Raw genomic sequence first — 12,268 nt, 5'->3', positions numbered from 1 at the left:
TGGCCTGTGTTTAAAATCTTTACTGCAAAACGTAACTGTACCAACTAGCTGTAGGCTTTCGGTAAAAATTATCTAATAATAGGCCTATATCATGGGCCGGTGTCCCAGCAGGGAATTCTGTCCACCGGATATTCTGTCCTCAAATGGGAAACTAACGTAGGCTGGAGGAGGTTGATTCAACATCTTCTGTTGAATCAACTTCAAACCCATACTCCGCGCGCGTGTCGTGTCACTCTCATCAGGGGTCCATCGGGGATTCGCCACCCCCCCCCCCATGTCTATCATGGGAACTTTACATAGGCTGGAGGAAGAGGAATCAAAAGAGGGCGCTGTCATGATAAGTTTGTATACACAGTTTGTAATAATGGGGGGGGGGCAGCTCCTGTCACATCGGCTGGAGATGGACAAGGGTAGATATGGGTAGATTATCTCGTCGAGCTGTTTCTGTCATTGGGATCCCATGGATTTATAAATTGAACACTGTACTAGTAGTATACTTTAAGTTTGTTGTTTCAGCTTTTCAGGAAAGTGCTTCGGTGAGGCAATGAGATGTTAGGTTTTGCCGCCACCCCACCCCGACAAAAATATTGCGTAGGTCGTCAAATAGCGCACTCTTTTGACTCAACTTCCTTCAGTACATGTTAGATTTGCCGCATGTGTGGATGGGAACACATAGATCCTACACTGATGGAGGAAGACAAAATTCCCTATGACGTCGGAATCAAATTATTGCCCCCCCCCCCCCCAAGACCTCATTTTGGAAATTACCCTATAACTGCGGGCAGTTCTGTACTTATATTTATTTATCGACCTTAAAGGAACACGTTGCCTTGGATTGGTCGAGTTGGAAAAGCGTTTGTAAAATGCATGGGAAGATGCTGTAAAAGTAGAATACAATGATTGAAACATGGCTCTAAAATGCATGGTTTTCCTTTTACCTCGTCGACTAACACGGTCGGCCATTTATGGGAGTCAACTATTTGACTCTCATCAATGGCCGACCGTGTTAGTTCGCACAGTAAAAGGAAAACCACGCAATTTCGAGGCAAATTTGTGTGGATCATTGTATTCTACTTTTAAACATCTTTCTAACCATGCATTTTATAACAAACGGTTACAAACGCTTGTTATAGACAACTCGTCCGATCCAAGGCAATGGTGTTCCTTTAAACCAAGGATGCCCCCGGCCTCATAAGTATGGCAAAACTTTTGAGTAGCCTATCATGGCGAATGGAGTAAAGTTTTAGAATAATTTATCCAATGCTTTCTGGTTTGAAATTTCAAGATTTATTTGTTGTCCTGATGAACTTAGTATCCGTTTTTAACTTAACATTCATTGCATGGTGAATAGTTAATTTTGATTGGTCTATCATACTAGGTCACTAAAAAGCTCATTGCTTTTGTATGTGTTTTAAAAAATCCGTAATTCTCGACAACGAGAATTGATAATTGTTTTCATGTTTTCTCGAAAAGTAAAGCATTTCATGGAATAATATTTCAAGAGAAGTCTTTCACCATTACCTTCTGTAAACCCTGTAAGTTTTTGGTAAATCTGTGAACATTTTTTTTTTCTGTTCCGAAAGTGTATACAGTATAATGGCTTTAAGACTTTAGAGAATACAAAATATGACTGAGCAATCATTACTAGGTGTAAATTACAACACAATTAAAATTTTCAAAATTCTTGTGTATATAGCGATACAAATCAAGTCATTGGTCGTCAGCAAATACAAACTCCCCACCGCATCTACCAAACCAACCGGCCCTGGGCCCTGGGCCGCTGGGGGCGCCGGGCCTAAGAATCAAGAAATTGTTGTACTCAATTTGGAGAATGCCAAACTGCATGATCAGAAAATCAAACATTTGGAAGAACATGTACTATGTTATAACAATGGGTCCACTGTTATATTATATTCAGATTTCACAAAATGCCCCTCCCACTTCTCAAAACAGGGAAAACCCTCCCAGCCAACCGGCCGCTCGCCGGCTCACGTGGCTCTTTGAGTGCGCACGTCACAAGGTCATTGGGTTGCGTTTTAGCTGGTAATCCTGTCTACGTAAACAATGAAGGTAAAATATCATACAGGTTCCCTGCACACAGACGAGGCGAAGTGAAATATTTAGTCAGATCTCCCAACAATCCTGAAGATAAGAGCTTAGGTAGCATATGGTGGGACTCTGGGTACCGCTCTGCATATTGCTAATGCAATCATATTGCTACAACGTTTCCGTAAAATTTCCCAATCTTCAGGTGATTTCTGGTTCGGTCACCTGTCAAAGAAACGCCGAGTTCCCACCATAAGAAAGAAACAACACATCCCATTTGGAAACCATGGAGAACCCGTGCAGCATATTCGTAGGATCTCTCGCAATAGAGACGTCAAAGGAAACGCTTCAGGAATATTTTGGACAATTTGGGGCGATCGAATCAGCAGTTGTTCTGGTCGACCCGGGCACAAGCCGTAGCCGAGGGTTTGGTTTTGTCAATTTCAGCAGCCGTGATGCAAGAGATTCGGCCCTATCCAGCGGCCCCCATTTTGTTGATAACAAACAAGTGGAGTGTAAAGTAGCCGTACGAAAGGGGGATATGAAGCCAGACATGGGCGGTGCCGGCGGCGGGGGCAGGGGAAGGTCCGACCAATTTTCCGAAAGCCAGGAGAAGAAAGTCTTTCTCGGGGGCATTTCTAATGGAACTACGAATGAAGAAATTGAAAGTGCCCTGACTAGATTCGGAACTGTGATCGGTGTTGAAATAAAATTTGACAAAGTCACACAGAGAATGCGAGGGTTTGGCTTCGTGGAATTCAGCACCCCTGCAGAGGCAACAAAAGCAGTCGCATCCCAGTTTATACAAATCAATAACAAAACGGTAAATATTAATCGCCCAAAAATACAATCTAACAAATAAATCAGTACAGCTGGTGGAACAGAAACAGTTTTCCTTTATTTCCTATCCATGCATATTAATAAATAAGACAAAACATTGTCACATAAAAATAAGCCCTTTTATTGTATTTATTAATTAAAGTAAAAACATCAATTTTCCCATTGTTCCTGTCATATTATAAGAAGAACATAATGGAGTGCATGCCTTTTATTTTATAGTATAGTAGTAGTAGTTGTTAAAACATTTAGCTGAGAACAGATGGACACTGTATATAAGTCATAATTATTAATACAATTGAATTTACTTTTCAAAAACTTCAAAAAAATCCCATATATATACAGATTGTCTAATCATTATAATATTGTTATTTTTGTTTTCTATATTATTATTAGAGTCATTGATGTTGAAGTTATTAAAATTATATAAATTAACGCATTTTTACAGATAATCAGCAGTACGAACTGCAGAGCTTAAGAGCTGAAAAACCCTTGTTTTAAAACACTTGTTTGTATTCTAAAACCAAAGAGTTAAGATGTCCTTTAGAAAAGATGCCACGCCCCCTCTGACAAACCCAGACAAACCCAATACATATGTGTACCATTGGCATTGCATTGTTCGTCATGTTAAGAAAGACAAATTGCATTTACAAATTTAGAAGAGGCATAGCTTTTACAATGTCTCCGTGCATTACACTTTGGAAATACAAGTACACTACTAAGATCTGAAACCCTTGTTTAAAAACACTTGCCATATTTTAAACTTTACTCTACGTTAAGATGACCATTAGATGCCACGCCCCCTTGAGCAACCAAGACAAATCCAATCTGTTCCATTGTTGGTCATGTGAAGAAAGACAAATTGTATTAGATACAAACTTAAAGAGTCTTAGTTTCTATAAGTCTCTGTACATTAAACTTTGGACACAGGATCTGAAACCCTTATAAAATGTTTTAAATAAGTGCTTGCCACTTTTAAAAACCCAAAGTTAAGATTTCAATTAGATGCCACGCACCCTTTACCAACCCAGACAGATCCAAAATAGGATTTTGAGGATTTTTGTCTTGTAAAGACTGACCAACTTTGTTAATGCAAACTAGAAGAGGCATTGTTTGTATCATCATGAGTCTACTGCATATACTTTGGAAATAAAGTCTTTTAGAATCAATTACAAACCATTGTTTTGTGGTATATTAGAGCCAGAAACCCTTAATTCATATTTATAGACTCAAAATTTGGGCTTGAAACCAGAATTGCCAAACACTCTTATTTTCAATATTCTAAAAAGAAGAACAAAATTGCCCATGGGCAGAGTGTTATCATCATTTTAAAGATTTATGATACTTGGAGGTCATGTTCAAGGTCATGGATGAAGGTTGAAGGTCGGAGATGAAGATTAGCAACATAACATAACAAAAGGACAAATACTAAATGATTAACAGTCACTTATATAAAAATGTCATTCAAGGGCGCTGGTTCACAAAGTGGAAGTCCATGATTTATAATGCGCATTTTAAGAGATGAGTCTTGACCTGTCTTTCCAAGATTGACGGGTTGTTTTCTGAGGTAAAGTGTTAGTGAATTCCATAAGCCATTTTGAGATATGGTGGACACAATACTATGACACCAAGTGTACGCACAAACCAAGCAGCACTCTCCTAGTGTGTCCACTAACCATACCTCAAAAGGCTAATCAGGTGCATTGTAAGAGAAAACTCTACTTGTAAATAATTTAAAATTACTAATTGATTACATATTTATTACAGGTGGAAATCAAGCTTGCTCAGAACAGACAAGCCGTGCCATATGGCTCACCCGGTGGCTTCGGCGGTACGTTTGCAAACAGCATGGGTCTATACGGCCAGCCCATGGCATACGGAAGCTACAACGCATACCCAAGCAACACGACTGGGTTCAACAGTGGAGGTGCCAGCTACATGGGCAGTACCCCAGGCTATGGGAGCAACCCAGGCTACGGAAGCAATAGTCAATACCAGAATTACGGCAGTAAGGAAGCCAGCAGTCCCTATGGAGGCACTTACAGCTCTGGATTCAGCGGTAACACAAGCTCTACCTACGGTGCCAACACGGCCTCTAACTTCGGAGGGGGAAGTGGTGGTTACGGCAGAGGGGCCTACAACCCGTACAGTCAGTAAAATTGGAGATCTGATCTTGTATAGTGCATGTACTGAGCCTTTCGTCCGTTGATGGACATAAGGCGTTCTTTTCATGTTACCTGTAACCAAAAGTGAGTTTGTCATTGACGCCGATATCCGGTGTTATGAGTGTACATAGGTGAAGATTGGTGTACTGGATACAGTACATGGTTGGGATTATTGGTGGAAATCTGACATCACACCCGGCCTGTCTGCCGATAGTTTGCCATTTTGGGAGTAGACTGGCATATAGGCCAATTTCAAAACGACGACTTCAGATGAGAGAACGGAGCCCTATGCCGAGTCCAAAGCCAAAGCCGTGGATTTGAAAAGGACCATAGATGGTGCAAGGCTGCACAGTCCCACATGGAATGTGTGACTCCCAAAATGGCACAACTAAGATTTATTGTGGGTGATGAGGTCAGATGAAATAGGTACATGTATCAGTGGGGTCTACACACAGACCTTAAACTGCTGGGGGTACAAGAAGTTAGACTTTTGGAGAAGGATAAAAGAAGGGTGGGCTACCCCCTCCGCAACTTTCCACTCCCCCTCCCTTTGCAATGGATTAACATTAACCCATCACTGTTGGTGAATTTAGACCACGACTGAAAGTCAGGGAATTTTGGCCACAACTGAAAGAAAACTCACTTGCATGGTACTAAGACAATATTAAGCTCATTCAAGAATGACTTACGTTGAGTTGAATATCAAAAAATTCATTTCCTCTAGCCTACGGTATGCCTTTTGAGCGTAAAAACAAAAACGCAAAAACATGTGCTACTGTATCTTTGTTGCGTTGTGTCAATGCGGCGTCCAACAGGTTGTTTGGTCAATTGCAGTGATGTTAATGGGTCAAGTGACAGGGAAGGGGCTGTGGTTCTTGGGAGAAAGGGGGTGAAACTTTTTTTACATGTAATGAAAGTGTTACAGAAGGATAGCGTGGGGACTCTACCCCCCAATCACTTTGCAGATTTTGGTTGGTAGCACTAGTTTAGACTGTTATATATCTACCCTATTGTAGTATGCAGATTGACATAGAACTTTGTCTGTTTTTGCAGCGTGTACTACACGCAACCCATGACATAGACACATGGATTTCTGGCCTTACAATACAAGTACAAGTAGCCCCCAATTGGGAGAGTATATATCATACAGCATTCATAAGGACTCCTGATTGAGGCGTCTTGTGGCTGGCTTAAGACATATTCCAATAAAAGTGCTTTATCACTCAGTCGGGGTACACGATCCTGTTAGTACATGTAAAGTCATTGCGTTGACACGCTCATTTAACTGCTGCATTCCCAAACTTGTTTACTACTTCTGGCTCCAAAACTGGCATTTGTTTATAAATTTACCCAAAGTCACCTATATCATTTTTCAAAAGCATTTCTTGTGACAGAAACATCTCATTTTGAGACAACCATTAGTCTTTGAAGAGTGTATGCCAAAAGCCAAATGTGTCATTAGTATTTTTTGGTACACATCAAAGACAATTTAACTCATTGCAGATCTTCGACAGGTTTCTGTTAGTCAGTAGAACATATTTGTGTGTAGTGGGTGTCGCTAACAGCTGAATTATGAAACAGGGGTAGTTTTGTTTGCAACAATGCAATCTTCCCTTCAGCCATGATAAACATCTTTCATTAGGGGCAACCAACCACTGTTTTAGTGCAGAGTAACAGCACACACATTTTGAACGGAAGATTTTGTCTTTATTTTTAATATTTTGTTCTGTTTTGATTTTAATTTTATGCTTTATTTTTGAGGAAGGTGATGGATCAAGAATAGAGATTTTGGAAGCATGAGAGGTGAGGTGTTTAGTTGGGTAGCAGTGTATTTCACACTGATCTAAAATCAAGTTTAATATCAAATGTATATAGACTTTATTATAGTGGTATTTTGTTTCTGTTTCTCTGGATTGACTGAGGTGGTGAGAATTAAATTCATGATGAACTGGCTAGTTTAAAAATTCTTGTTTTTCATTACTCAACTCAAAGATAGAAAAAAATCAAAGATTTAGAAGAAACAAAATAATTGTATTGTCTCATCATGCTTTGAACTTTATTTAGCTCAAGCTTGGAATAACATGGAGACCATGGCTTCTTTTTGCCCTTGATCTTGGCCTTGGTGCCCCTTCAAAACTGTTCCTCAGACTTTCAGATTTTCCAATAGAAGTGTCGTTTGCCCAAAGGGATTTCCCTCTAACAGATGAAATTTCAGGCCTGTGATAGCTTAGTCTCGAAGGTCATACAAAATTAGAAAACAAATGAGATGCTCTTCTTTGTTTTTTCTTCTGATTTTGACAAAAGTTGTCTTAGTCTTTCACTTGGTAATTCTAAAACTGACAAACTATGGCATTTACTATCTTCCTATCAGTGGCTATGGCAAATTATCTTTTTATCTATGATTCCATAAAGTGAACTATCGCAATGCACACATTCAAGAAGTTGATTTCAATGGGTTACATACTTCTCATCAATTCTCATTTTTGCTTAAAAAGGCAAAGTATGTTAGGTGTCCGAAGAAACACTAGATATACTTCCATTTCAATATTTTTTTGAGAGTAAGAGATTTGACCGAGTTTAGCCCGGTTCATGCTTCCTACGAATGCTTCATGCGATGTCACAACTCTGTTTCCCTGTGAATGTTGTGAGTTGAGCACAGCACAACTGTTGCGAATTGTTTGTTGCGGATTTGTGACGTAAAGATTCGCCTCACATCCGCAGGAAGTATGAACCAGGCTTTAGACGTCTGCCAACATAGCCTTTCAATGGTCTGCCATTCCGACGCATGTGCGCAATTGAATAGAAGGCTGACGTAGAGAGCCGTGCGCCATGCGTCCGAAATGACAAATGTGGGGTTACCAGTGTAAGTTGACTGCAGTTTGAGACCCACACACTGTAACATTGTAAATACGTAAAGCTTATGGAAACATTTCAACTTGTACAAATTAATTGTACATGTACATAACAATTCTTACCCTTTAAAGAAATATTAACTTGTGTCTTGTAAAAGCCATGGTATGAATGAAAACACATTAAGGATTGAATAGCCTGAGGATGAATTCTGTGAAATTCTGTCGTAGCTCCTTTTGTTTTCATGATAAATCGCATTTCTTGTGGATGTTGTAAAAAAAAACTAACATCAAATTTAATTTTGCAGTCAATCTTATAAGCTAATTTTCTGTTTTTGTGCTCTTTCTTGAGAAAAGCATGATAGGGAGCTGAAATATTTCACAGAAAAGTTTCCTTTTTGGCTAAAAGCAGTGAGATTTAACGTGGGAAGATATGACAGATCGAGATGGCAGCTACTGAAGTTGCTATGTAAGGTGGCAATAATGATTATGATGCATTTGGGTGTGTTTCAGGCGATCTGAACCAGGAACATACACCAAACCTTTTGGATTTGACCTAAAAACTGATTGGTAGATGCTTTAGGTTTGCACAAGCGTACATTTATCTTGAGGCAAAGATTGGGCTGCGGGGAAGGCAGTATCGCTCTTAGTACAAAGGTACAACATTCCTCGAGGCTAGTGCAGAAAGCGCTTGCCTCTCACCATTTTGGTCCTGGTTCGATTGCCGGCTAAGGCCATGTGAGAAGAGCTGTGCCATGAGGGTTTTTATCCTCGCCCTACTCCGGTTTTCCCCCCTCTGTTAAAATCAAACATTCTCGATCTTTGCCATGCTTAGTGGTCATATCGGTCAATGTGGCTGGGTGCCATGGCCCCTTTACATGCCTGTGGCTTTAACACACTGTAGCCTTTACATGCCTGTGGCTTTAACACACTGTAGCCTTTACATGCCTGTGGCTTTAACACACTGTAGCGAGTGACCGGAGTCCTTTGCAATTCAGCTCTCAGCTTCAAGTAAGGGCGTGGTTAGCCTCCAAAATTATTACTGTCACATTGGGAAGTTTGTCAGCGATTTTTACTATACTGTGAACAAAAGTTACTTTGCAGCTCTGAAGACTGCTGGAGGATGCTTGTTTGATTCTAAACTAATTAATCATGTCATTACTACCTTATGACTCTCATTTGGATGCACTCCCTAAACAGCCTCTTTGGCCTACAATACTTCATCCTACCATGGTTTCCATTACACTAAGGAAGATTAACATCTTGATCTTCTGCTTTGTTCAGTTAATTTAGCAAAAGGAGAAGGTACAACCACATAAGCTTATCGTAATCTTTTTAAAATTCCTTTAGAGATCGAATTATATCTAGAAAGGTCTATCACTTTTGATTATCACATTTACTTGTATGAAAAATTCTCGACGGGGCCTAATTTTATAGAGCTGCTTAAGCCAAAAATATTGCTTAAACTTTTTCTGCTAAGCAAAAGTGTGCAGTATACCAGTTACAGGTTTTATGTTACATGGTACTTTGGCTGGTAACCTTATTCTGGTAAGCATGCATTAGTTGTGCTTTGCTACTTGTTGTGTTCAAGCAGCTTTACTTAATTGGGCCCATGATTTTAAAGCTGTATGCGTTTAAGCCAGCAACATTTCCAAAATGATAGACTTTTCCCGACATTAGTTTTGTTCGGAATGTCCGAGACCAATTCTTTTATAAATTCTGTAGATTTACATTGTCTCTTGAAGGGAAAGTTTGACATCGAGAGTAGATTGGTATTAGGTGTTGAGATGATAGCAATGTTATTATATGTTAGCTGTTGACCTTTGAACTTGAATGTAGTTTAAAAACATGTGACATTAAATTTACAATGTAGTATTCATTATTCAATGATGAAGCCCAATTCCACAAAGGTCAAATCAGAAAATACTGCTTAGCAAGTAAAACAAACATACAAAAATAAACGGGGCACCAGCAGCAACAATGTAAACTTCATGGAATTTTAGCTGGTAACCTGTTTCTGCTAAGCAATGTTTGTCTGTGCTTAGCAAGCCTTCTGTAATTGGGTTAAAATGAGAGGTATAAGTTACTTTGAGCTGAAAGTGTCAACTTAATTGAACGTTAAGGGTGAGAATGCCTTCATATTGCCTTCATTGTGTTAAGTATTCCCCTTATTTTGGAATGACAACTCTAAACGGCTGCTTCTTTTACTTTCCCTCCAACGAGAGAAAGTTAAATGCAGTTTGATTGCAGCAGAAGATGATTTGGATTTATTGTATACGGCTGCAAGAATTTCTTGAAAACTTTTCCATCAAATTTTTTGGTATTAACACCATTGAGTGCTGCGGCCATCTTGGTCATGTACCCCTTACATTGTTGTTGTAACATTCATGATTAAGGTTACCAGTTACCAGACTATATTGGACTAGCCTCATTTTGAGCCTGACAGACTTGTACATAATATGAGATTCAAGATGGCCGTTGCATGAGAATGGTCTAAATTGTGTACTGTAAATAAACAAGCTTATATAAAGAGTTGTAGCTTTAGATAGTTATTTTATGAAAATGGAAAAAAATGCATTATTTTATCAAGCAAAATTGCTAAGAGATTATAAGTGTGTGACTACAGCGGTCATCATGAATTTATGTTAAGAATTTTATTTACTTGCCTTATTATTGTATTAAAAGAAAAGGAAAATATATATTCAACTGCAATGCTTTGTTCTGATGGTTGGGTCAATATTCTGTTGATGTATTGGGCCAAAACCTCCGTTATTGACAGTCGCTTGTGTTCTCAGAACAAATACATCCTGCACATTGCTTTCATTTGCATTGCTAGGCAGTCGCTGCTGTTAAGTTTGAAAAGCTCACATGCTCTAGCTTCTTTCACTGGCAACTTGTTGTTCTGCTCACTACTTTTATTTTAATAGTTAAGGGAAGGAATGTCACTTGAAAGGATAAATTTGACAAAATAGTTGTGGAAAATTTTTTGTGGAACCGTCCAGAGGCCTCACAGTGTGATGAGAAAGTGAACTTATCACATTGCGTTATAAATTCAGTCATTTAATTTCTCTTAAATCATTCCTCAGTCAATTATATTGTGAATTAAGCTTAAATTTAGAAAGGAAGTGAATGATACTTCCCTATAAACTTTGAAAAAACAAGAAAAAAAGTGAGAGAGCAGTGTGTTACAGGAACAGTAGGAAAATTAAAGCCAACCAAACTTATAAATCAAGGTTTGGGAATTGTAAGACTTTTGACTATGAAATGTGACATGTTTTTTTCTGAGCGTAGGTACTGGCTTGAACCTGGAACAATGTGTTGTTTTCTAACAAAGCAATATATATATTTGTTTCTGTAGTGTTATTACCATCCATTATGTATATATCTTCACAAGAGTAGAACCGTAGCTTTAACATGACGTTGGCAAAGCTGATGCAATGTGTTTTATGGAAGATTCCTTATATAACAGCTGATATTAGTTGCATATTTGAATTATTTACGCCATTATTATTATTACTATTATTATTATTATTATTATTATTATTATTATATTGTCATGTACAGTGATTAATGTAATGTTTTTTTTAACACTATTAAAAACATTCAATTATAAAAGTATAAACGTTAAGAATTTATTTTCTCCTTTTTCCTTGTGGAAACAAAATAAAATAGTTGTTGTTGCACGTGGTCATTTCATACAAGTGATCCTTGTCATTTCATTTGTTTGCTGTAGCATGTTGTTTAGATGTTGGCTATGGTGATTTGATGCATAAATACTAGGGCCCAATTTCATAAAGCCTGTAAGCACAAAAAATATTGCTTAGTAGAAACTGTTACCAGTTGAAATTCCATAAAATTTACATTTTTGCAAAAGGTGCCACACAGTTTTTGCTTTGCTAATCAGGATTTTCTTCTTGACAGCTTTATGAAATTGAGCCCAGATGCAACTTTGTTACAGATTGAACTTGTACATTCCTTCAGAGGCATTTCCTGGCAGGCAAGATAGTACCTGTACATTTTTCACTTTTAAATTATGGGAATTTACAAATAACCCCCAAAAAGGCAACTGACTGACCGACATGCAAAACTTTGTGGTGTTTTTCAGTTTTCTCTGGCGATGAAATTAAGGAGAAAAGAGGAAATCGACTGAGAAGTAGCACGTCTGAACTGAGCTGGGGACAAATTATCAGCAGGAAGTCCAGACCTGGTGGCCCTTTTGCAAACATGTATTGTCACAGGTAACATGGTCTATAACATGTTCTAAACTTGAACATTGTATCTATTGTAAATATGTGAAGTCAAGCCCACAGCGATGGCTGATGATAGATGTTCAAGTTTTCTTGTGTAAAATTTCCTGGTTTAGCTTTTTTT

The 12,268-nt window shown here is 38.5% G+C and overlaps 1 protein-coding gene across 1 annotated transcript; it reads left to right on the top strand.

The window, feature by feature from the left end:
* The first annotated feature begins 2,208 nt into the window (after positions 1–2,208).
* LOC117287858 (heterogeneous nuclear ribonucleoprotein A1-like) lies at positions 2,209–11,593 on the top strand. Its single transcript, XM_033768420.1, has 2 exons — positions 2,209–2,869; positions 4,651–11,593. The coding sequence occupies exons 1-2, from the start codon at positions 2,333–2,335 to the stop codon at positions 5,038–5,040; spliced, it is 927 nt and encodes a 308-aa protein (XP_033624311.1). The 5' UTR covers positions 2,209–2,332; the 3' UTR covers positions 5,041–11,593.
* The last annotated feature ends 675 nt before the right edge of the window (positions 11,594–12,268 follow it).

The sequence above is a fragment of the Asterias rubens genome, chromosome 1 (assembly GCF_902459465.1).
Source record: "Asterias rubens chromosome 1, eAstRub1.3, whole genome shotgun sequence".
Taxonomy (NCBI): Eukaryota; Metazoa; Echinodermata; class Asteroidea; order Forcipulatida; family Asteriidae; genus Asterias; species Asterias rubens.
The sequence above is the reverse complement of the archived record's forward strand: the minus strand, read 5'-3'. Positions and strand labels throughout refer to the sequence as shown.

Excerpts from the sequence above, each read along its gene's own strand:
- LOC117287858 (XM_033768420.1), top strand. The coding sequence starts at position 2,333 with ATGGAGAACCCGTGCAGCATATTCGTAGGATCTCTCGCAATAGAGACG. Across the intron at positions 2,870-4,650 it reads TACAAATCAATAACAAAACG|GTGGAAATCAAGCTTGCTCA; the intron begins GTAAATATTAAT and ends TATTTATTACAG.